This window comes from Lontra canadensis, unplaced genomic scaffold, assembly GCF_010015895.1.
Source record: "Lontra canadensis isolate GAN:19392208 unplaced genomic scaffold, GSC_riverotter_1.0 scaffold75, whole genome shotgun sequence".
NCBI lineage: Eukaryota > Metazoa > Chordata > Mammalia > Carnivora > Mustelidae > Lontra > Lontra canadensis.
This window is the reverse complement of record NW_022631069.1, coordinates 10,260,972-10,287,671: the sequence shown is the minus strand read 5'-3', so window position 1 is coordinate 10,287,671 and position 26,700 is coordinate 10,260,972. Positions and strand designations below refer to the sequence as shown.

Sequence of the window (26,700 nt, the reverse complement as noted above, 5' to 3'; positions counted from 1 at the left end):
GGGCAGAAGAGCAGTTTCAACTTGAAGGCTGAGGACAAGACCCAGAATGGCGTGGGGACAAGCCCCCCAACGCGGGTCCCCGCCACCCTGACTCGCAGTGCCCCACCCGCCCCGAACCGCGGAGGCAGACAAGCGGACAACTGCCCCGCCCCGCTCCGCCCCCCGCGCCGGCCATTGGCCGGTCCGAAAGACGCGGGGCGTTGTCCGTTTGAATGGGAGCTACTGGAGCTGGGGCGCAGGCGCAGAGGAGGAGAGCGGTGGAGGCTGGCGGCGCGGTGGGACCCCTGGGTGGAGAAGATTGCTGCGCGAGCTCTGGCCCACGTGACCTGCGGCGAACGGGGGCGGGGGGCGCGCGCCTGCCTCCTGCAGTGCCTCTGTCTGGCAAGGCCCCCCGGCGCGCGAACGCGCCTGGGGGAGGGGCCGTGGCCACCCGTCCGTCGCCTGAGGCTGCAGCTGCAGCTCCGTCGCGACCGCCGCGCTCCCGTGACTCGTCGGCCCGCGGGAGGTGAGTTCTGAGGCATCTCAGGGCGCCCCGCGGAGGGGGATGCCGGGGAGGCGCATGTGTGTGCGGGGCTGGGTGGCGAGGTTCTGTGTCCCGGGGCTGGGAGCCGCCTGCTTTGTTTGGGTAGGCGGCTGGGGCCGGCGCGGTGGGGACCCGAGTGAGGAGACCGGGAACTGGATGAGAAGCTGCTGGCTGAGGTGCGGGTTGCTTTCTTATTGGGAAATTTTTAAACGAGTCAAGTTTGAGAGCTTTGTTCCCTAACTTTTTTTTTTTTTTTTTTTTTAAATAAAATGTGTGATGGGCCACAGCGACTCCTCACGTATTCTGAGTGTAACAAACAGTGGGTTAAAAACCTGAATCCCCGTGTAATTAACCCGAGGCAGATAACACTCACTTGTGGTCTTGCGCTTGTTGTCTAAAGCGGGCAGTGTTTGTCAAACACCTGCATTTACCACGGTTGAGTTCACGGATTTGAGGCACCGACCTGTCGAGTTACCGTAGGTACTAGTAATTGCTGCAAAAAGGTTTAGTAAGCAGAGGATGTTAAGAAAGCCTTTGTCCGAAAATCTGTATAATCTATGGAATATCTTCGAAGAGGAAAAAAAAAAAAAGGTGGATAATCTATAATTAGTTTTAGTGGTAACCAGTTAGATCACTTTAACTAGTATCATTTGAACTCTATTAAAGAAAACGAGTAAGGATGGAAATTTTATTTGCCTTAATGCATAATTTAACCTTGCCGCAGTTAAACGGAGTAGCTTCTTGGCTTTTATTTCTGTGGACTTGAGTTGGAGTCTTTCGTGGTGTGTAGCTAAATTTTCAAGCTGCTACATTAGAAGGGTGCCCGAAGATTTCCGACCTGATAACCACCACTGTGATTACCTCTGATAAAGACCATTTTTGCTTGGGTTGTCCCTATTCGAGAAGCAGCTTTGGTTTAATTTTTATGTTGCTTACTTGTAAACAAAGGGACGGTCACTGTTGATTGACCTGGGTGTGTGTGAGGACAGTGAGGGCAATCCCAGACTTAACTCTGCTTTAAGCCTTACCATGGAATCGTTCTGACAAACTCCTTAGGCGATTATTTATGGTATAAGAGTGGAGCAGATACAAAGTAAAAAGTTGTGTGGTATTGTTTTAGAGGCGGTTCCTCCCAAATCTGCTTTGGCTAGTTCGGCAGTTTAGTTGTATTTTCTAATGTTATTAAATCAGACATGCAGGGTGCCTGGGTGGCTCAGACGGTTAAGCGTCTGCCTTTGGCTCGGGTCATGATCCCAGCCTCTTGGGATCGAGTCCCGCATCGGGCTCTGTGCTTAGCGGGGAGCCTGCTTCTCCCTCTGTCCCTCCCCCTGCTTGTGCTGTATCTCGCTCTCTCTTTCTCAAATAAATAAATAAATAAAAATTTTTTTTTAAAAGATTGTTTTAACAATAAATCAGACATGCAGTGTTACAAATGTTGTATTTTAATATAAACCTCAGACTTGGTACTAGGCTAATTACAGCGAAGATAGGTTTAAATGGCCTTGTATTTATTAAGTGTAAAATGTCTAAGATTTACCTAAATGGTAAAAATTTTGTAATTAGTTATCTGGAATTTGAAAATGAAAAAACTGATGTAGATTTAGACTATTGTAAATCTAATAGACTTTCAAAGAAGTAATAACGGCTACTATCATTATTACTGCTATACTTTGAGTACTTGCGTTAAGTACTAGAGCCAGGCACTGGGTTAGGTAGTTTATAAAATGGATCTCTAATCATCACAACACATGTTGGATAAGTGTCGTTATGTCCAAACCAAGTCTGAGAGTTTAGCTCAAGATCATATACGTGGTAAGTCAAACTGTGGCCTGATCCCAGAGCACATACTCTGTTGCTTCTCTGCGACTGTTTAAAACTCCTCCAGTTCTCTGGATTCCATTTGTAGGGACATAATCCACTTTTAAGGTGCCTGTAGGTGTTGTGTTTTATTGGGAACTATGCAGAAATATTTCAGTCCTCCTTTTAGGACTGCTGTCTTCCGTTCAGTATCTTACAAGTCATATAACGTTTTCAATATCCTATAGTTATCTTTATGAAAACAGTAAAAAATTAGGTAAAACTTTCCTGAATTATTTACATGAATATGAATATACTCTTTACTGTGGAGCAGATCTGTAAATTAAAGCCCAGTTTTCTCACTAGTATAGGATTCTTTATTGCTTCAGAATTCTTATCTTCTTCCCAGGCAAGAGATTTTAAAAAGTTTGTTGGGCATTGATTATGTGCAAAGCAATTTGCTTGGTGTTGTGAGATGACCAGAGAAAACTTCTTATTCAGTAGTTGCTTCTGGAGTTTTTGAAGTATCTTCCTTTTGTCTCTCTCCACTACCCTGTGTGTTTCTGCCAGTTTATCTAACACAGATCTGACTTCTGCTATTCCTTTGTTGAAAAAATTGCAAGGTTAAATACAAGGCCACATACATATTCTGAGTCCCTAACACTTTAGTACCTTCTTAGACTTCTCTTTTCCAACTCCTAACCCAGTGTGTTTGAACTGAGCATACATTCTATGCATTCTTACCTCCTTGCTTTTGCTTGAATCATTTCCCTGTGACTGGAATCCCTTTCCTTCATTTGCCTAATAAGGTCTACCCATCTTTCAAGATGTAGTACAGATATCCTTGCTTCCAAAAAGCTGTCTCTGGCCCTTTTTATTTAGAGTCATTCCTCCTATATCATCTCGTAACATTACTGAATTGAATAAAACATTTTTCCACAGGTTAGTGATAACTTTCAGAAGAAGACAAAGTTACATTTTCCTATAAAGAATTCTAAATTCAAACTTTCTAGGGACCTTTTTAGACATTTTTAACCCTCTTGCATTTGGGATTTATTTCTCCTTAAAAAGAAAAACAAATAAATAAACTTATACTTATTTATTAATAAAAGAATTACAGATCAGAAAGGGCAAGAACTAATATATATACATTTAGGGTGGGGTTTTGTTTTGTTTTGTTTTGTTTTGTTTTTGTAGAAATTGGACTTAGTGTGAATCATCAGTGTTTTTGGGTCGCAGTCATATTCTTGTGATCTCTCGGTTTTATAACCTGAGTAGTCATTCAGAAAGCACTGAAGATATAATTGGGAACGATGAAAATTTAGAATGTCCTTTTTTTTTTTTAAGTGCCATTACTATGCCCTTTATAACTTTGGTATTGTAATACTTCTATGTATCCATTTGTATGTGCTTCAAACAGTTAACTAGAAATCCTTTTTCTTCTTCATGTATCTAACTGAAACGCTTCAAAAGGTTATTAATTTTACTAATGGATTAAAAGAACCATATCTATTTAACATTATTTTGTAGGAGAGATAATTAACATTATTTGTAAACTCTGGGCTATAGTTTGATGAGAAATGAAACTAAGTAATAGGGAGAAAAGTATTAATTTTATTCTAATGAACATACTTATTCCTTTAGTTGAACATGGATACACACACACACACACCATGCCAATGCCAAGTGTGGAGCCCAACAAGGGGCTTGAACTCAAAACCTGAGATCAAGACCTGGGCTGAGACCAGAGTCCAAGGCTTAACCCACTGAGACACCCAGGCACCCCTATATTTGTAAATATAAATACATAATCTTGGGGCATGGCTGACTCAGTAGAGCTTGGGACTCTTGGTCTTGGGGTTTTGAGTTCGAGCCGCACATTGGGTGTGGAGCCTACTTAAAAAAAAAAAAAGTTATCTTGTTGCAGCAAGACTTTTGATTCAATAACTGTTTTGTAGGGGAAAAGGAAACCAAGATTAGGGATGTTGCATAAAAGTAATCTCTCTTTTCTCCTTGAAATTTTGAAACAACTGTTTCATCCTCTTGAATTATTGTAATCACTGAGGATTATAATTACAAAACAGCAGTTTTAGTTATTAGTGTAGTCACTGGCATAATTCATATTGACTCCATATATAATCTAAAAATAGAGCCCCTCTCTAGTTTATCACCCCCCTACCCCCAAGAAAAATCTTCAGTATTTAACTTCTTCCTGATTTATCATGGGCTGCCAAACCAAAGACACTAAGAGTTTGCTCATGCAATAATTACTGTATCCATAGTGCTTTGTGTAGAGACTTTTAGAAACTGCTGTTGACCTATAGACATTCAGCATTTCTCATGTAAGTGGACTCGTACTTGGTCCTTTCTCACTGCAACAGTGCTTTAAATCCTTTTCTTCTAAATTACATATTGTTTTAGTATTACTCTAGTTTGAAATTTCATATATGGTTTATTTGTATTTGACTATCCAGGGAGCATAATTCATTGGAGTCCTTAAATATAAATGTTTCTCATCAAAAAAGGAAGTTTATGCATAGTTTAGTTGTTTAGAGTGGTGAACTTTTAGGTATAAACATTGAAAACATGAAAAGGAATTCTTATTGTATATTGCTAAAATTGTTTGGATTATACTATTCTAAAGTGGTTGCATTTGTGTTTTGAAAGGCCATGGCTCTGGATCTGAATTTTTTTTAATCTGCCAGAATAAAAATGAGAGTTTGAAAGTAATACTACCTTAGTTTCCTATTTGATATCTTTCATAATGACCTTCGAGAATTTCAAATACACTCGGAAACCCTTCTGACTGGTGGTATACCTTTAAGATACAGATTTATTTAGAAACTAGTACCATTAATCTATTCTTGGAATTTTATTCTATTTATTTAGCTGACTGATAGTCACAAACAGCTTATTAGAAAGTTTATAATAAAATGTGTTTCAGTTAGCAGTTATACAGTTAGTTATGCTTGTTTTCTAAGCTAACTTGGTTTGACATCTCACAGACTAACTTTTGATTGTTGAAGACATAAAGATGAGCAATAAGTTAAGACTTAACCATAATTGGAGTGCGTATTTTAGGATTATAAATTTGCTTAAGGGAAACTTTATTCACACAGTTTTTATAGCATAGTCTGTGGTAAATTCACATTTCTCCAGAATGATAGAGAATAGAATGATCTGCTTAACTAATCAGTTTATTTTATTAATTTGGGATTGTATAAAGTAATTTACATTTGCGATGTATGATAGTGGGTAATAACACCATGTTCAACACTATGCATAGATACATGGATATACACACACATGTACATACGTAACCTTGAGTTATCTTTAGTTCAGAGTATTATGTAAAAAATAGGTTATATTATTGGTTTAGAGATTGAGTATGTTGAAAAAAGAAGCAGAACTATTATGCATTGCTTTAATTTTTTTCTTTCATTGCAATTTCTCTTTAATTTTGCCACTGTCTTATTGCAGTATTTAACATTGAGATCTCATTGGTACTTTAAAAATTTTTTTAATTTAAAGATGTGCAAAAATTCAGAAATGTCAGTCACTCAGTTCTATTTTTTTAACCTCTCAGATTCTTTCCCATTTATCAAACTTTATATGATTTCAGATTATCTCAAGTTTGATATCTTTATTGTTTTTCAGCTATTATTTGTGAATGTAACACTTTGCCAAGTACAAGTTTAATAGAAGTATTCCACTTTTTCCTATTCAAAGTCTAATCCATTTTCTCCTCTTGGAAGTATCCCTCTTGCAATCCAGTCTGTCATTGTACTGCTACTGTTCCATCTACCTTGAAAATTGGAACTCTTTTAAGTTCTCTGTTACTGCTTGACCTTTGCCTTTCACATCTAGTCAGTGAGCATTGTTTTTCCTCTTTCTTTAGGTACTCCTAGCCAGATTACTTAATCAAGTACCCAGCCATTCTTAGGTCTGACTTCCCTTGGTTTAGGCACTAATTTCCCATATCAGTCATATATTCTGATATCAAATTTTTTTTTTTTTTGCATGTAGTTGTCTCTTCAACATCTGCACTAAAATCAGGCTCTGAACTTTTCTCTCTGTTGGACTTTGTTTTGGCATCCTTCTTTATTACCCCCATTACTTCTACAATGTGTATTTGTTATTATAACCTGTATCCTTAAGTCTAATATAAAAGAACTTCATTTAAAATATTTTCTTGACTCTCTTCAATATTTATCCTTGCTCAGATTCATAAAGGGCTACTGTATCTGACTTGAAGCGTTACAACTGAAAGGGATTTGGAGAATTTGACTATTGCACCTTAGAGGGAATTATTGGGATAAGAGAAGTTGAAAGAATTTAGATGATCTAATCTAAAGGCAAGAAAAGGGGGCACCTGGGTGGCTCAGTGGGTTAAAGCCTCTGCCTTCGGCTCAGGTCATGATCCCAGAGTCCTGGGATCAAGCCCCACATCGGGCTCTCTGCTCGGCGGGGACCCTGCCTCCTCCTCTCTCTCTGCCTGCCTCTCTGCCTACTTGTGATCTCTGTCAAATAAATTAAAAAAATTAAAATTAAAAAAAATAAAGGCAAGAAAAGTAAGTTACATTTATTGTCTGATGGGTGTTACCAGTTTATAGATACTTAAAAAGAATCAGACCAGAGGCTATTGGCATTTAAATTGGATAGTTTGGACAAATAGAAGGACAAAAGATATACATGTAACTGTGTATCTCCTATGTTTCCCCATCACTTAGTTCCCAAATATTTTACTGCCAATGGAATAGAGCAAGGCTAGGATTTATTTACTCTGATTGCATACCTTGGACAGTGCCTAGAAGTCCACCTACCTGTATAATGGGAATCTGTCCATTTTGACTTACTAATCAGGTTATTAAGTGTGAGGCAATCGAAATGATATACTACTTTATCTTTCTATGTGCTTTTGTCTGTTTCTAGCATACAGAAAAAATTGTGTCTTTTTAGTTCTCTGTAGTCAGATCAAAAGGTGCTGTGAGTTTTTGTTAGCAGTGGGGTTTTAGGAGTACTGTTTTTTTAAAACCTGAGAGGTGCTATGAAGGACATATGTTTCCTTGTAAATTACTAGTTATAAGTCTTGATGGAGATTGGAGATTAAATTTGGTGCCTTTTTTTTTTTTAAGATTTTATTTATTTATTTGACAGAGACATACAGAGCACAAGTAGGTAGAGCAGCAGGCAGAGGGAAAGGGAGAAGCAGGCTCTCTACTGAGAGAGGAGCCCGAGGCGGGATTCGATCCCAGATCCTGGGATCATGACCTGAGCCGAAGGCAGCCACTTAACCTACTGAGCCACCCAGGCACCCTAAATTTGGTGACTTCTTAATGTTCTTTCAAACCTATAATTTCCATTCTATTTTCTAGTCCTGTCATTAAATTTTCTTATCCTAATGAACATACTTTAATATTTATTGCAGATTTTATTACTGTTACACTAGGAATATATAAACTATGTGTTAAATATGAAATGGGTTTGTTAACTGTGTAGAGCATGAATGAACACATTGTTACTAAACTGGTTAGAGAGTTCTTGCAAAATTAATCATTAAATCAAAAATTGCTTGTGAGTTCAGTGAATAATAAGAAATGCTTCTTTATTGTTATGGAGATTATAATGTAAGAGTGACTTGTTTGGGATATAATTCTTTTGAGAATTATAAAACCATATTATAAATAGTCCTTATTGAAATGGTGAATAGCATTCTGTCTTCTTGCTTGTTTAAATTAGTTTTGAAATGTTTCTCTATGCAGTCTTAAGGTATTTCACAACTTCATTTATATACATTTGTTAATTTGATTCCATGTTTACCTTTTAATGAATATAAAGTTAACATTTTTTAATGACTGGTAAAATTTGAAATTTCATTATGATCTGCGTGAAAAAATATTTCAATTAAATTGTAACTTAATTTAATTCAAAGTCAAATTTATTCTAATACTTTACCTTCTGCCCCATTTTATAAATAACAGTCTAAACCTTAGTGTGGGTAGGGGAAGAAGACCTTTTGGTTGACAATTTAGCTATTGGGTAATCTAGATGTACTTTGAAGCTATTGCTATTAATATCTACACTAATTCCTCTATAGTGTTTTATTTACTAAGGAGGCACGATGGAATTCTGAACAAAAGAAAAAGATTTGTTGGGTTAATAGCTGCTACCCTTTCTTTTCATCCTTTCTTAAGACAGTGCTTCCTTTGGGGCGCCTGGGTGGCTCAGTGGGTTAAAGCCTTTGCCTTCGGCTCAGGTCATGATCTCAGGGTCCTGGGATCGAGCCCCGCATCGGACTGTCTGCTCAGCAGGGAGCCTGCTTCCCTCTCTCTCTCTGCCTGCCTCTCTGCCTACTTGTGATCTCTCTCTCTGTCAAATAAATAAAATCTTTAAAAAAAAAAAAAAAGTGCTTCCTTTGTTGACCAGGGAAGGGATAAAAAGAATACTATTTTGTGTTTTTTTATTTTTTATTTTTTATTTTTTTACAATTTTTAAAATTTATTTGACACAGAGAGAGAAGCTTTAACCCACTGAGCCACCCAGGCGCCCCTATTTTGTGTTTTGTTTTTTTTTTATATGTCAGACTGGTTATTAATATGAAAACCTCGTTTCCTCTGGGAAGCTTGTTAATATTCCCAAGGCTGGCCCTTTCCACCTTCTGCCTCTTTGCAGGTCCTTTTCTGCTCTGTTACCGACTAACCTCTTTTCTAACCGTACTGATTAACAAAGCAGTGGGTGTGTGTGATTTAGAGTCTACGTTATAGCTGAAATATTTAAAAGGATGTTATGTGGTTTATTGATGTTATTAGATTTAGGGATGCCTGGGTGGCTCAGTGGGTTAAGCCTCTGCCTTGGGCTCAGGTCATGATCCCGGGGTCCTGGGATCAAGCCCCAAATTGATGTCTCTGCTCGGCAGGGAGCCTGCTTCCCCTTTCTCTCTGCCTGCCTCTCTGCCTACTTGTGATCTCTCTGTCAAATAAATAAATAAAATCTTAAAAAAAAAAAAAAAAGGAATTAGATTTAATTGGATGGCAGCAGAAGGAAAAAGTGGGTAGAAATGGAAAGATTGCTCCAAGTATGGAACACATTTCTAAAAGGATGATTCAAAATTAGGATTAGCCACCCCAAGACCTTTCTGGGAATACTGTAGTAAAATGTTAGACTAACTGACCTATAGAGTTGTTTATAACACTGAGATTCCAGGACTTCATAATTGTGTGTGATGACCTGTAGTTTCTTTGTGATGTATCTGGGTATGGGATTCATTTTCATTTATCTATTTAGGATTTAGTGTGTACTTCTTCAATCTGTTCATTTAAGTCTGTCTTCAATTCTGAAAAAAACTCTTTATCACTGAAGATTTTGCCTTTACTTTTCTTTCTGTTTTTCCTTCTACTACTATAATTAGACCTCTGTCAGAGCCTCTCATTTTGTCTTTCTCTTCTCTGAAACTTCTCTTTATTTTTCATCTCCTTATCTGTGAATGTCTGGATAATTTCTTCAGATACTCTTTTAGTTCACTTATTCTCTCTTTAGCTTATCTGTTGTACTGTTTAAACAGTACATTGAGTTATTAATACCAATGTTCATAGCAATAATTTTTAATAATAAAAAAATACAAAAACTACAATCCAAATTCCCACAAGAGCAGAATGAAAAATATATTTGGTATTCAATGGAATATGACACAGCAGTGGAAATCTGCAAACTGTAGCTATGTGCAACAAGTGAGATGAATCTCGGAAACATAATATTAAGCAAAACCATACAAAACTAAATGATATAATGTTTAGGCCTATGCAGATACTGTACCACGGTTATAAAAACAAACAAGGGAATAATGAACAAAATTCAGTTTCGAGATCACCTTAGAGGAAGGTATGATTGGTTAGGTTGAGGCATCCACAAGACTTCAAAGGCAGTAAGAATGTTCTTAAACTGGGTGGTGGTATATAAATGTTTGTTGTGTCATTCTACTGTACACATGTTTTCTAAATTTCTTTTGTACCTACTCAGTACTAATAACATTTTAAAGACCTTAAAAAGTAAAAGTAGAATATACTCTGAGAACAAATGAATATAAATATAAGCTAATTATCAACACAAATGTTTTCAAAGGAATAAATTTAGAGTTTGGAATTGGCTCATTCAAATAATTACTGAATTCTCATTTTACCTGTTAAGATAGCAATTTTTAAAGCTTAACATATCATAATTTTCTCTTTGGATGCTCTAAAACATTCTCCTATGTTTGTTTACAATAGAAAATATTACAGGACGTCTGGCTGGCTCAGTGGGTTAAGCCTCTGCCTTCGGCTCAGGTCATGATCCCAGGGTCCTGGGATCGAGCCCCGCATCGGGCTCTCTGCTCAGTGGAGAGCCTGCTTCCTCCTCCTCTCTCTGCCTGCCACTCCGCCTACTTGTGATCTCTGTCAAATAAATAAATAAATAAAATCTTTAAAAAAAAAAAAAAAGATAATATTACATAAATTATTGTATTTTAAAACAACTTTAAAAATTAAGGTATAGGTCCCAAATAAATGCAATAGATTCACATCCTTATTGAGAAGCTTTTTGGTGACAGTTAAGCCCTCTGTTGCTTTTCTTCCGTGATTGAGAGGAGAGCAGTCTGTGGAGTTAGCTATGTGATTATGTACAGATTGGACTTACTTTAGGTTATTCTTTGAAAATAGGACTTCAAGCAAGGCATCTTGTATTCCTTTTGCAGAAATGTTGCTGAAGTGCTGCTGAAAGGGCCAGAGATGCAAGGATTTGGGACACACTTTGAACCTTTAAGCTGTCTGACATTGACCTCCTTTCGTTATTAATAAAGAAGAAGCAGGAGCTTAGGATGTATTAACACCAACTCATTAATATACTAACTGGACAATGTTCTGCAACAATTCTACATTGTAAAGTCCTGGATTGGCACAAAATTAAATAATTTCATATTTTACTCCGCTTATAATATGACTCGATGGAGGAAAATTTGATAAGTATGAGGGAAGACCATTCTTTTCATGTTCGTTACAGGTAAGACTACTGCTTTCTTGGTGGCTTTTAATCCTTATTTAAACATGTATTTAGTTCTGATCATTTCAGATTTAAATTTGAATATACTTAAAATATATTATCTTCAGTTAGTATCTCCTGTATATGGTATTTTCTTTTTGTTGTGGTTGTTGTAAGTTTTTATATCCTTTCTATAGGAAAATGGTGCTAAAGGCCAATTATATATTATAATTTATTAATGTTTTGTGGATGAGTTTATGAATAGTTACTTTATATTTTCCAATTATTGTAATGCAAGTATAAAAATGAAATATATTTCTAAATGGGGTAAAAGATGGATTTGTAATATGGTCAGATGAATGACTTAATTTTTGTGTTTAAGTTTTGATTTTATTTATTTATTTATTTTAAAGATTTTTAAATTATTTATTAGAGAGAGAGAGAGAGTGAGAGAGTATAAGCAGAGGGAACAGTGGAGGGTGAGGGAGAGGGAGAAAGCAGGGTCTCCCTGAGCAGGGAGCCTGATGCAGGTCTCGATCCCAGGATCCTGGGATCATGACTTGAGCAGAAGGCAGGTGCTTAACATCTGAGCCACCTAGGTGCCCCGTGTTTCAGTTTTTAAATGGTGATCTTTAATAAATGAGCTTTTTAGAAAGCCAGTAACATTGAAATGGGTGGGTGCTTTCTAAACATGATAAATAGCCAGTTTAGTATTTAGTGATAAAATATTAATGACATTTTAGATACATTTAGGAACAAAGCAGTGATTTCTGCATCATTATTTAACATTTATTCTAGAAGTTCTGATCATTGCACTAACAATAAAATGAACAAATATTGAATGAAAGGCATGTAATTATTAGTAAGGTGATTAGGATACTAATAGATTCTTTGTCAAAACTGTACAAGTTGGGGTGCCTGGGTGGCTCGGTTGTTAAGCAGCTGCCTTCCCCCTCAGGTCATGATCTTGGGAACCTAGGATCGAGCCCCGCTTCAGGCTCTTTGCTCGGCAGGAAGCCTGTTTCTCCCTCTCCCACCCCCCGCTTGTGTTTCTTCTCTCCCTGTCTCTCTCTCTCTCTCTCTCTGTCAAATAAATAAATAAATAATCTTAAAAAAAAAACTGTTATATTAGTATTAAATAAACATCAGAACTTGTAGCAATGGGTAGTATTCAGCATTTCTAGTAAGTTGAAGTTGTTGGTTACCAAATCTCAGATCTTAACACATGTTTAGGAAATAGATTTGTGATCTAACATGATTCATGTTAGGGCAAGGTGCCGCCACAGAAGTTTATATAGGTAAGATGAGGGTATTTCTATTTTTAAAAAAGGGAGTTTTAGGAGCGCCTGAGTAGCTCAGTTGGTTTAACAGCTGCCTTTGCTCAGGTCACGATCCCAGGGTCCTGGGATCAAGTCCCACATCAGGCTCCTTGCTCAGCATGGAGCCTGCTTCTCTCTCTCCCTCTGCCTGCTGCTCCCCCTGCTTGTACTTTCTCTCTCTCTCTCAAATAAATAAACAAAATCTTTAAAAAAAATTTTTTAAAGTTTTGAATAAAAGAAAGGGAGGACATTCGGCATAATTAAAAAGAGCTTTTACTAAATGAAATGTCCTCTACCCTTTTGGGCATAGTTCCAGAAACCTGGGAGTTATCTTACATGCTTTTTTTCTCTTTTTACTCTCTGTAGCCAGTGTGAAGTCATGCCAGTTTTACCTCCTAAATGTTAATCCCAGATTGAGCTACCCATCTGGATCCTCCCTATCACTGCAATAGTTTAGGCGCCCATTATCCTCCCTCCAGATTCCCTCTATTCTCCATTCTTACTCTTAGAATCCATCTTTTTAATTTGCTGCTAGAGGGCTCAGTCTAAAAACACAGAGCTGACTGCGCAAATTCTGCTTTATCACCATGGTGGCTCCTTGAAATCTGTAGGGCAGACCCAGGCTTGAAACAGTATACAAGATCTTTTTTCTAGCCTCTGTGTATTCCTTTGTCCTTACTTTCTCCACTCCTCACCTTTCCCTCTGAGTTCTGGTTCCCTATACATGTCTTGCTGTTCCATGTCTCTGTGCCTTTGCTCATGCTGCACCCTATGACTTGAATTATCTACTCCTGGAAACCATTTCTAAACAGTATAGTTTTACTATGTACCCTCCCTGTGCTCACATAATATTCTTTGCATATTTCTTTCTTTGTCTCAACTATATTAAAATTCACTGTATCTGTTTATATGTTTGTCTCCTCCTTGACCACTCCCTTCTTTGACCATTAACTTCCTTAGGGCAGCCATGATGCCTAGCATGTTGTATGACTCATAGTGCATGTTTGACGGAATGTCCATTGAATTCCACTGGACATAACTATCAGGTGAATCTAGTAAGTAAGATTTTTATCTGTCTTACTAAGCATTTTCAAGGGAGGTATACTTTTTAATGCTGTAAGAGCAGCAGGTAAGGAGGAGTAGATTATACCTCTGCCTGTAGGAACGTCTTAGATTTGTCCTTTTTCCATTATAGGGTGAACATGGTTATATATTGGTGTAGGACTTCACCAAAAGAAACTTTAAATTCTGTAACTATTTTTAGTAAGAATATGCCAAACAAAGCTCTGGCTTCAACAGTGCTCTGAGATCAGAATTCTGTATATTAACTGGATTGTTGTATAATTGCAGGTAATGCTTTTGTCCTTTACATTAGGAGTTGTGGCCTAGTATAAATTGCTATTCTGCTCTGGTAAACAGGTAGCATGTAATGTGTTATCCATATGGTTCTTTCATTGTGGCAGTCCTCATCCATCCCTGGAGGAGTTTCTGTAGCATGAGTTTGTAATTTTGAAATGGAATGATTTTTCCATTTCAACAGACACTAAGGAACCTCCTGAGAGATGATACAATGATTTATGAAGTATTTTGTGACCTACTTGTGAAGGTAGAAATGGAGACTGATAGTAAAATGAAATTAGTTTCTAAACTTTAAAACAGTGTATGATTGATTTTAAAGTAATTATCATTAATTTTTAGGCATGATAATGGTATTACATTTTTTTTAAAAATGAATCTCTTTTAGAGATATATACTAAAATATTTACAAGTGAAATATGTTTTCTGGAATGTACTTCAAAAGAATCTGTGGTTGGATGGGGACGCCTGGGTGGCTCAGTTGGTTAAGCAGCTGCCTTCGGCTCAGGTCATGATCCCAGCGTCCTGGGATCGAGTCCCGCATCGGGCTCCTTGCTCGGCAGGGAGCCTGCTTCTCCCTCTGCCTCTGCCTGCCATTCTGTCTGCCTGTGCTTGCTCTCTCTCTCTCTCTGACAAATAAATAAAATCTTTAAAAAAAAAAAAAGAATCTGTGGTTGGAGAGTAAGGATGGAAGTAGAGATGAAATATACTGAGAGTATTATATATTGGTAATGTTGATGTTGAAAGATGGATATATCAGGTGCATTATCAAGCAAGTTTATTTAGTTTTGTATTTCTTTGAAGAAAAATTTTTTTCATACTTGTTACTATGAATAATAAACACTTCAGTACTTTCATATTGTAAAAATTGACCATTGCACACAAGTTGTAAAGGAATCCAATTTTGGTGTTGAATTCTTCAGTTTCTCTAGGTAAATGTAGTTGTTAATATTCTTTCCTCAAGAATAGTTTGAGGTAATGTGAATGGTGGAAATAGTATTGGGTTTGGAGACAAAGAATGGGTTTCATTTCTCAGCTTTGCATTCCTACGATCTTATTAATAGGTCATTCAACCTGAGCATCATTGTCCTCTTCTGTAATAATACCTATCTCAGAGGGTTATTTTGAGAGTTAAATTTGATATTTAGTAAAAAATGACTTTTAAAACTAAGTTTTAGTTTAAATTTTTTAATTAAATTAAATATAAATTTAATTTAAATTAAAACTAAGTCTTAATTTAAACCAATCAAAATTCAAATCTAAATCAAGATAAATTTACACGATTCTCTTCCACAAAGTAAACTGGAATAACTAGGTATATATGGTAACTTGAATGGATGAAAATTGTTTGTGGTGGGGTAGGATTAATAATGGAAAAGATCCATGCTCAATTAGAACCCATAGAAGGTAGAGGGAGTTAAGGTCGGTAAAAAGATTTGACAGCCATAGAAGACAGCACAATGGAGAAGATGGAGAGCACTCTTTTTTTGAATCTTGAGTCCTCAATCCCAACAATAATTCTTAAATAGTATGTAAACCTTTTGAAGGGAAGATGTGATTTGAACAAAATCTCTATTAAATCTTTTAAAATGATATAGCATTGAGGTTTTTTTTTTCTTTTTAAGATTTTATTTATTTATTTGACAGACAGAGATCACAGGTAGGCAGAGAGGCAGGCAGAGAGAGAGGAGGAAGCAGGCTCCCTGCCTAGCAGAGAGCCAGATGCGGGGCTCGATCCCAAGACCCTGAGATCATGACCTGAGCCGAAGGCAGAGGCTTAACCCTCTGAGCCACCCAGGTGCCCCTAGCACTGAGTTTTTAATCTTTTGCTTTCATTGGTATACTATGAACACAAGAAACCAAAATTAAAAAGATAAAGAAAAAAAAATCTAGTGTGGAAGAAAAGTAAATAATAATAAAATATAAAAACCAGGGGCTCCTGAGTGGCTCAGTTGTTGAGCACTGTCTTTGACGCAGGTGGTGATCCCAGGGTTGTGGGATTGAGCCCCACATCAGGCTCCTCGCTTGGCGGGAGGCTTGCTTCTCCCTCTCTCACTCCCCTGCTTGTGTTCCCTCTTTCACTGTCTCTCTTTCTATCAAATAAATAAAATCTTTAAAAAAAATAATAAAATATAAAAATCAAATTGAAATGACATGAGTTTGTGCAAAAATAAGGAATTATAGCTATAATGGTCTGTTAGCAAAACAAAAACATTTCAATTAAGGATAATAGTACTGTGTTTATTTATAGTTACTAGGAATGTACTTTCTTTGATTATACAACTAGATAGGGCATTAGAAAGAATAAAAGAAACATTGTATGTTGGATGTATGTTAATGGAGGTATTTTCCCAGTTTGTCTTCTACTCTGTGTATGTTCTTTGTTTCCAACCCAGCTGGTAAACTAATTAAGTAATTCTATTCTTTCATAGAGACAAAGAGGATATGAAATTACTTTCTCTCTTACTATTTAATGATCTTCTAAAAAATTTATAAACCAACCTGCCTTGACTACTTTGTAATTAGATATATTTGATTAAGGTGTTGGAGATTTTGCCAGAATATTGACTTATTTTCTAATAAAACTATACCAGAGCCACAATATTCTTATAATTAATCATAAACTAGAGAGTTTGGGACTTTATTTTGGAAATTAGTTAATGAAATAACTTTTCTAAGGTAGTTTCCCTTACAGAGCATTCTTACTTCATAGACTTCAGAGACAGCTGAGTAGCCAGCAGTGTTCCAGTTTGCTGTCACTCTTTCTAATGAAAATTATCTAAAATGTCTTTTTAAGGGGGTGCCTGGGTGGCTCAGTCTGTTGGGCCTCTGCCTTCAGCTCAGGTCGTGATCTTAGGGTCCTCAGATGCAGCCCTGCATTGGGTTCCTGGCTTAGCAGGGAGCCTGCTTCTCCCTATCCTGCTACCCCTCAGTTACTCTCTCTCTCTCTCTTTAAAAAATAAAATCTTTTAAAAAAATAATAAAATGCCTTTTTAAAAATTTGTAGCTCTTATGATACCATTAGTCTATAGCTAAATTAAAATTAAATGCAACATCATTTGGTTTGATGGTTCCAGTATAATGTGTGAGTTTAAATCCAGAAAGTCATATATTTGTGGTGAAGATACTTATTTGAAGACATTTCTCTGGTTTATATGGATATAGCACACATGTTGTAAATTTCCAGTTTTTACATGTTTTATATCTGAATAGCCAGTTCTGCCTTATCTCTGATTTCCTGGCCAGCCACCTACCCGTCCTGAACAGATGGTGCTGCTGTGTGTAACTATTTCTCTCCCTCTCCCTCAGTGAATATCATCATTAGTATTCCATTTTACCATGGAATGTAATTTTCTTTTAACTAATGCTCTGTTGATGGACATTTAATTGTGTGAGGTTTTTAACTGCTATGAATATCTCCTTTCACATATATTTTTTTGAATTTGTGTTGCTATAGCTTTAATATCAATTCCTAGCAGTGAAATTGCTCAATGTGTCATTTATATAATTGGAATCATGCTTAAATTAAAAATTTTTAATAGGGGGGCACCTGGGTGGCTCAGTTGGTTAAGCATCTGCCTTCGGCTCAGGTCATGATCCCAGGCTTCCAGGATCAAACCCCTGCATCAGGCTTCCTGCTTAGTGGAGTATTTGCTTCTCCCACTGCCTCCATCTGCTTGTACTCATGCACACACACTCTTGCTCTCTCTCATTCAAATAAATAAGTAAAATCTTTTTAAAAAAATTAATAGAAAAAGTAATATATTTTTTATGTAAAAATATACTTCCCAAGTTTTTTCCTATGGTAATTCTTGAAAGTTCAGTGGTTTCGGTATTCAGACAAATAAAGACACTTCATTTCAGTAGCTCATCTAGCAGAAGAACCCTTTAATAAAATCACATTTTTACATAGTAGTCTTTTACTACCTCGTTTCTCTTCACACACAGAATATACTGGTAACCTTGTAAAACCTTAAACAAAAATAATTTTTTTCTTCATGAAGTCTCTAATGTTCAGAAATACTTTTTTTTTTTTTTTAAGATTTCATTTATTATTTTGACAGACACAGCAAAAGAGGGAACACAAGCAAGGGGAGTAGAAGAGAGAGAATAGGCTTCCTGCAAAGCAGGGAACCCAGTGCAAAGCTCAATCCCAGGACCCTGGGATCACAACCTGATCCAAAGGCAGAGGCTTAACAACTGAGCTACCCAGGCACCCCTCAGAAATACAGTTCTCAAGGGCAGTTTTTACCTGTGAAAGACAAAAATTAGTTTTATTAATTTGAAATGACATGAAGAAATATAAATAGCAATTTACATTTTCTGATTTAACCCATTAATTTTCCAAGTACTTAAGATCTTCCATCTTTATATCTAGTTGACTTGATGTGATGTTGAAGCAAAATGTCAAGTAGAGGTTTACTTGCATTATTTTGTCTAGATCCATAAAGTGAGGGTGAAATCACTAGTCTGACTGTGAATAGACAGTATCCTTTGGCTAAATTACTTGAATTATTAAAAAAAAAAAACACCTGCATATAAAACTTGAAAATTACCTATCTGAGATGACTACATAAATCTGTTTATCCTGAACTAAAAGTCTGCTTTGCACGTTTGCAGTTGGCTCTATTAATCTTAGCCCAGACTTTTCTCTTAGGCTTATCAGATTTCTTTTCTACTTTTGCAATTCCATTTTAATTTATGGCTTTAAGGAACCTTGGCATGTTACAGACCAAAGACAGCATCTGAAGAAAAGTGTTAATTGACCTGCTACTAGAAATGCTAAAGTATAATTGTGTTTGAATAAATTTAGGGTGAGTTATCGTTTAATTTACATTTCTTGTTAAACCAGTGATTATCAACTCTGGCTTGTACGTTGGAATTCCCCAGGGGTATTTAAAAAAAATACTGCAAGCCAGCTATCATTCTCAGAGAGTGGGACCTAGCATTGAGAGTTTAATTTATTTATTTTTAAAGACTGATTTATTTATTATATAGAGAGCATATTGGTGGAGGATGAGAAGGACAGAGGCAGAGAGAGAGTGAGTCTTAAGCAGACCCCATGCTGAGCGTAGAGCCTGACATGGGGCTTGATCTCATGACACTGGGATCATCACCTGAGGTGAAACCAAGAGTTGGACGCTCAACCAACTGCACAACCCAGGTGCCCCACACTGAGAGTTTAAAAAAACACTCTACATGAGCTCTGCTGTTGTGCAGCCAGGGTTAAAAATCACTGCTCTGTTAGAATTGCTCAAAGCTAATTCTGATAAGGAGTAATTTCGTGTTGCTCACAAAATGAAAATGCTTGATGAGTTCAATCAGGGTTTTCTAAAGGGTGATATGTGTACCGGTCACATTACATAAGGTAATTTTACTTTTGTATTTTACTTATACATATTTGTCTTAATGTACATTTGTAAATAAACATAAGTATCACATCAAATTCACAGTTCCATGGATACTGCTTTGGATGAAGCTAGAGTTGTTGTTGGTTTTTTAAGGGCATATGCCAGTTTCAAAGAGCTTTGCCAAATTCTAGAAACACATTTAAGTGAATGATTAGGTAATACACAGACATGGCAGAAATCATAAAAATGTTGAAGAAAACACAGTAGCAACTTTGGTGAAAGGCACCTACTAAAGTCTAGGATTAGAACCTGAATTATCAGTACTTTTTCTCCTACATAGATTTACAGTAATGTCATTCTTCTGGCTTTTAAAAATCCAGTGACAGACTTTGACTATTAGAATTAATGCAAATCTTTAATTACTGCTTTCTAACGTAAAGTTTCTTGACACGTAGTTCTTTTATGGAAGTGTGTCAGATATATCAAAATATTTTTTTTTCTGAGGTATAGATGATCATGTGGTGAGAACAGGAAGGAGCGTGTGTCTGTATGAGTATATGGGACAGAGAAAGAGGTATAGATGGTAGTAGGAGGGGTTGATGGACAGGTGAGTAGATCACTCTGATATACGGACTGAGAAGGGTATTAATTATAGGCCTTTACCTTCCCCAGGTACCTGTTTTCTCCCCAAACTCTCAGGAAGTCTGTGAGATTGCCACAAATCAGAATACTTTAGGAAGCACTACTTTAGGTTCTCTCATTGGTAAAGTGGGTTGCTCTGGATAGGCCATTTTAAGATGGACTCCATATAGTGATATTTAGCTATGCTTTATAAAAGACTTCTGAGGCTCAGAGATATTTGATTCGGCAACTTAGCTCATGCTATAAATAATAGTTGACTGTTTTATCAATAATGTATATCTACTTCAATTATAGAGGCAGCTTTTCTGAGCAAGAGTAGCAACAGTCAACTGAAAATTATATTACCTGAAGTTAAAAATACTTTAGTGTAGTTGTAATGTTGTAAATGTCTGTCCTATATAATTTTATAGAATGGAAGCTTCTTGCCTAGAACTGGCTTTGGAAGGGGAACGTCTGTGTAAATCTGGAGACTGCCGTGCTGGTGTGTCATTCTTTGAAGCTGCAGTTCAAGTTGGAACTGAAGACCTAAAAACACTTAGTGCTATTTACAGCCAGCTGGGCAATGCTTATTTCTATCTGCATGATTATGCCAAAGCATTAGAATATCATCATCATGATTTAACTCTTGCAAGGTAATTTAAGCTTTTTAATACACTCTTTCTCCCTAAGTGTCCCTTAAAAATTTTTTTTCATTCAGGGGCACCTGGGTGGCTCAGTGGGTTAAAGCCTCTGCTTTTGGCTCAGGCCATGATCTCAGGGTCCTGGGATCAAGGCCCACATCGGGCTCTCTGCTCAGCAGGGAACCTGTTTCCTCCTCTCTCTCTCTCTGCCTACCTCTCTGCCTACTTGTGATCTCTGTCAAATAAATAAAAATCTTAAAAAAAAATTTTTTTTTTCATTCAATTAAAAAAACGAACTTAATGCAGTCTAGTGAGTTCTAATTCAGTAGCATTGCATTCTAAAACTAATCTTTAGGCTGATCACAGTTTAATTAAATGAACTAATAGTAGTGAAATGATCCTAGGGTTTAATTAAATGAATGAAAATTAATTAGATTTAAATACGGAAATGTCAGTTTTAAATTTTTATTTAAAGTAAGTTTCAGGGCTAATGGGTCCTTCCTACCTAAAGCATGTCAGTTGTCTTCTGGGAAAAACTGTACTCTGACTGCTTTTATTTTTAACACCACTTGCTTTTTTTTTTTTTTTTTTTCTTTTCTTTTTTCTTCCAGGACTATTGGAGACCAGCTGGGGGAAGCCAAAGCTAGTGGTAATCTGGGAAACACCTTAAAAGTTCTTGGGAATTTTGATGAAGCTGTAGTTTGTTGTCAGCGACATCTAGATATTTCTAGAGAGCTTAATGACAAGGTAATAAGGAACATTAGATGGCAGGCCAAACGTTTTCATTGACATTGCTTTGTGTTTTAAAATCCTATTTAATTACTCTGTAGTTCACTAGAAGTTAATACCAAAAAAATTTCTAGAAAAAGTAAAAGAAAAAAATAAAAAATTTAAAATAGAGAAGAAGAAGATAACACATTCTTCTTTCATAAGTAATCATTTGTTTAGTTCTTTGTGGATGGCCAGTGTAAACATTTCTTTTTCTTGACCATCAAGGATATTATAAATAAATATGTGATCAGCATTAGAATACCTGGCTCCTGATTTCAAAATGTAAATTCTGCTGATATCTTCATCTAGGTGGGAGAAGCAAGAGCACTTTACAATCTTGGAAATGTGTATCACGCCAAAGGGAAACGTTTTGGCTGCCCTGGTCCTCAGGACATAGGAGAATTTCCAGAAGAAGTAAGAAACGCCCTCCAGGCAGCTGTGGATTATTATGAGTAAGTAGCACTGATTCAGTCATATGGCTAAGCCACAGATCTGCTCTATGTTCTTTATCCAGTAATACATTCTTAAGTTTGGCAAAAGTTTTAGAGTTATGGACTAGCAAGTAAAAATAAACCATCAGATTGCTGCTGTTATAGTTTTAGTTCAGTAGTAATCCCCTCCCCAGGAAAGGTTTCCTTTAAACTGTTAACCAGTGCCACTTAGTGGCAAAAACAAGAAATATCTAAATCAATAGCCTAAATTATGTGGAGTAGTAGATTTAGTCTCTTACTAGCAGATTTTCATAAAACTTCTTAGCTGTAAGGGTTCCAAGATTGACCCTCTTCTTGACTTTGGACAGAAACCTGCCTGAATGCTTCAGTAAAGTATTCCTGGTTATTTACTATAATCACCCTCCATCTTAGGTATATCTTTTTTTTTTTTTTAAGATTTTATTTATTTACTTAGAGTGTACACATGAGCCGGGGCAGTTGGGTCGGGGGGGATGGCTGGGGAAGGGCCAGAGGGAGAGAGAATCTCAAACAGACTTCTGCTGAGCACAGAGTCTGACATGGGGCCTAGTCTCACGACCCTGAGATCATGATATGAGCTGAAATCAAGAGTGAGACACTCGACCCAGAGTCCCGCAGGCACCCTTTTCATAGATGGAGCTTTAAAATGTGGTACATTATGGCTCTAAGCTTATTTAATTTTTTTTTTTTTAAGATTTTATTTATTTGACAGAGAGAGATCACAAGTAGAGACAGAGGAGGAAGCAGGCTCCCTGCCTAGCAGAGAGCCTGATGTGGGACTTGATCCCAGAACCCTGAGATCAGGACCTGAGCTGAAGGCAGAGGCTTAACCCACTGAGCCACCCAAGCAGCCCCTTTAAAATTTTTTTGATAAAAAGAATTTGATTTGTAAATCAAATCAATACATTTTTTTCTCAAACTTATTTTTTCACAACTTTTTTTATTTAGAGAAAACCTATCACTAGTGACTGCTTTGGGTGATCGAGCAGCCCAAGGACGTGCCTTCGGAAATCTTGGAAACACACATTACCTCCTTGGCAACTTCAGGGATGCGGTTATAGCTCATGAGCAGGTATACTGTAAGGCTTTGAAGCCAGATCATTTTCTCCATCAGTGTTTTGAACAGTGATTAGATTATTCTCTGGTTGTATTACAGCTATATCTAATTAAAATTTTCTGTTTCAGCGTCTCCTTATTGCAAAAGAATTTGGAGATAAAGCAGCTGAAAGAAGAGCATATAGCAACCTTGGAAATGCATATATATTTCTTGGTGAATTTGAAACTGCCTCTGAATACTACAAGTTAGTCTATTATTTCTGTAGATAAATGTAAAATGAGTAGTTATGCAGTCCTATTAAATGATGGGCTCTGGGTTTAAAACCTGCTTTTTGCACATTATTAGCAGCAAGACCTTGTGCTTCTAAGCCTCAGTTTCTTCACTGTAACAGATAATGCCAATTCCATGCTTTTGGTATTATTGTGAGGATTGAATAAAAGAATAAATTCAGCACTTAATTCGCATAGGACCTGGTACCTTAGCTTTAGTGGTAGTGCTATGACTCCTTTATATTTTTGGTAGTTTTTATCTTTAAAACTAATTGTTTTTAAATGAAATTCTGAACTTTTAAAGTCTTTTACACCTGTTTAGCATGTGTGGTGTCTATGTTTATTTGTTTTTGGTCTTTTCTTTTTTTTAACCCAATTATGTGTTTTGAAGAAAAGCCACAAGAAAGCCTGTTAACAAAAATATGCCCTAGTTTTCTCCAGTGATCACTGAATTTTTTCCCCCCACCATCACACCCCCTTGTTGAGCAGTTCTCTCACTCTCCTCTATCCATCTTTGATCCTCACTGTAAGCTCAGGCCCCATTCACTTACCTGAGGAGTTGACAAACCCAGCTTCTTCTGTGCAGGGTCTTTCTGATCTATCAATAGACTAGAAACGTAGGTACAGCAAAGTATAGACTCTTTGAGATTGTCCAGTCTATGCTTTCTAGTTTGGAATTTTCTCTAATTAGTGGAGATTGAAGAAGACCCATCCAGGCCTTAGGCAGAAGCTAGTTTGAACCACAGATACAGTGATTATTGAACCACAGATACAGTTAATTTTATTGTTAAAGAATCCAATGTGATTTTGGATAGTTTGTCATCTTAAAAAAAACATAAAGTTGCTTTTAGGTCCATCTAAAAAACTAGAATGTCATCCATCCTAAACATTGACCAGTGGTTAATATTTGTTGGTTGGTTAGTTAAATATGAAATGCCCTCCCAAATAAATTACTATATAAGGAGTATATATTTTGATTTTTAAATAGAAAAGTTTCTTATATTTTAAAGCAAAAGACATAGAAATGTCTCAGTTAATAAATGATCTACTTGTATTAAATACTGAAAAGTTCTGTAATAAAGAGGATGGTAGCTATTTGACTCGAAAGCATGGGTATAAAGTAATGAAACTTCTTCCCAATGCCCTCTCCATAAGTAGGCTAGAACTCGGAACTCTCCTTTAGAATTGTTTTCAGGACCACACAAGAGGAATGTTTTAACATTTTATTTATTCATGAGAGACTGAGAGAGAGAGGCAGAGGGAGAAGCAGGCTCCCCAGAGCAGGGAGCTGGATGTGGGACTCAATCCCAGGACCCCAGGATTACAACCCGAGCCAAAGGCAGACACTTAACTGACTGAGCCACCCAGGTGCGCCTGCCTTAATATTTTAAAATTTATATCCTTCAGGATAGAAAGCAGTATTTTGGTAAACCTACTTTAGCAATTGAATTTGGTTCCAGAAGGACTTCTGAACATTTACAGATTAACTATACCCTCAAAGAATAATGGTGTGCCAGAAAGATAGCCCATGATCTGAAAGCAAATCCAAAAGTCTTCCAAAAATGTTTGAGAGGAGGCAATGTTAGAGTAAGTGTGTAGCCTCCCAAGGTAACAGCTTTGAAGGTATCATCATTAAGTATATAATTTCAGCTTTGTTTGCTTAAACCTATCATATTATCATCTACTTATTTTTCATATATTATAAATCATATGAAGTATTTATAGTATTTGGCAGAAATTATAGGAGTCATTTAAGTTACTGGATCTAAAGCATCTGTAGGATTAAGTGCTGATGATAAGAATAAAAATAATATTAACATTTATTAGCATCTACTGCGAACAAGATGCTATTCTAAGCACTTTGTATGTACTAATTCATTTAATCTTCGCAAAACCCTGTGAGGTATTTTCTCCATTTAACATATGAAGAAACGGAGAGAGGTTGAGAGACTTGCCCCATTGCAGAGCTAATAATTGGCATACTTGGGATTTGAACCCAGTCTGGCTCTAGGATCCACACTCTTAGCTGCTACACTAGCTTCTCATTGATGATTCAATGAGTATAGGTAGAATTTGGTTAATATTTAAATATGGTATTTAATATTTTTCAGAAATCAGTGACTAATAACCCATACATTAGAATTTTAACCAGGTATTTTAAGTTTTGACAAAATGCAAAGACAACAGTATGATTGCAAAAGTGAGGTTATGTGGACAAAAATTCTTTTTTTGCCCCTACAACTGGGACAGTTTTTTTTTAAATGTTAAAAAAAACTATATTATATAATCTTTAGGGGTACTTAATCTCATATTTCAATATTCCTTTTCTCTGAAGAATTAATAGGACTCTCAAATTTATTCTTAGAACCTGGATTTGGTTTTTGTGTTTCCAAGACATCTTTTCATTTTGTCTAAAAGTAGTGGAGAAAGTGTGGGATATTAAACTCTAAAATAGATGTATTGTAAAGGCAGAAGGAAAAAGAGTTTTATTTTACAATTTATTTTACAGTTTTCTGTACAATAATTTACAAGTATTATAGCCAAAAATAAAAATGATCATTGTGTGAGAACTAATTTCTTTTTTTAGAAAGACACTACTATTGGCTCGACAGCTTAAAGACAGAGCTGTCGAAGCACAGTCTTGTTATAGTCTTGGAAACACATATACTTTGCTTCAAGACTACGAAAAGGCCATTGATTATCATCTGAAGCACTTAGCAATTGCTCAAGAGCTAAATGATAGGTAAGTTACACACTTTTTTACTATAATTAAAATATAGATGCATTATTGAACCCCTAGAGTTTTTCCTTTGTTTTTGTTTCCTTTATTTTCTTTGAAATTTTTAATCAAGGAATTTCTTCTGTTTTAGTCACCTCCTCTCTATATTATTGTTTGAAGGACTAGCATGTCTTATAAGATGAGAGTGCTCCATATAGCCTTGAACCAAGACAGTAAAGAGGTCACAAACTCAATGGCCTACAAAGGTCCTCCTGACTAGATCAGTGTGGGAATTTTGGTCAACTTACAGATAAGGGCCAATGTAAAGCTCCTCAGCTCCAGCTCATTTTGCTAGGCAGGACCGAGGATCTATGATGTCCAAATATTCCTCTTTTTTAAAGAGAAGCTGGAAGTCCTGAGTTTTATATAAATCTTCTGATTTTTAAATGTTGATGGCTATTTTAAAAAAAAAACTGTATGAAAAAGCAGTGTATCTCTACAGGCATTTAGTCTGTAATGTTTGTTTAGGAGACAGATTTTTACTTCATTATGAAGAATTTCTCTGTAGTTGTTCAAAGTAAAGTATGCTACTTCTAGTGAGTTCTCTCTCCCCAGTAGTATTCAAACATGGACTGAATGATTACCTAGGCTATCATGAAAAGAAAATGGAGTCATTTAGAAGGACCTATCCAAGAGATTTTATTATTTCGTAATAAATTGTATGTTTTAAAAGAATGTTTCCCATTTTAATACCTGACTCTGAGTTCAGTATTATCTGGGTATTCTAATAAGTC

General features: G+C 36.5%; 1 protein-coding gene across 2 annotated transcripts in view; it reads left to right on the top strand.

Moving 5' to 3' along the window:
• Positions 1–441: 441 nt before the first annotated feature.
• The window catches only part of GPSM2 (G protein signaling modulator 2), a 62,492-nt gene continuing 36,233 nt past the window's right edge, over positions 442–26,700 (top strand). The window contains exons 1-8 of one of the 2 annotated variants that reach the window (XM_032881580.1): positions 442–505; positions 11,049–11,353; positions 20,411–20,632; positions 21,232–21,367; positions 21,701–21,843; positions 22,810–22,933; positions 23,047–23,162; positions 25,775–25,930. In XM_032881580.1, coding sequence (XP_032737471.1) covers positions 11,298–11,353; positions 20,411–20,632; positions 21,232–21,367; positions 21,701–21,843; positions 22,810–22,933; positions 23,047–23,162; positions 25,775–25,930 — 953 coding nt within the window. In that variant the 5' untranslated portion in view covers positions 442–505; positions 11,049–11,297. The remainder of the gene's footprint in view (positions 506–11,048; positions 11,354–20,410; positions 20,633–21,231; positions 21,368–21,700; positions 21,844–22,809; positions 22,934–23,046; positions 23,163–25,774; positions 25,931–26,700) is intronic. The other variant, XM_032881581.1, reaches the window with a different exon arrangement.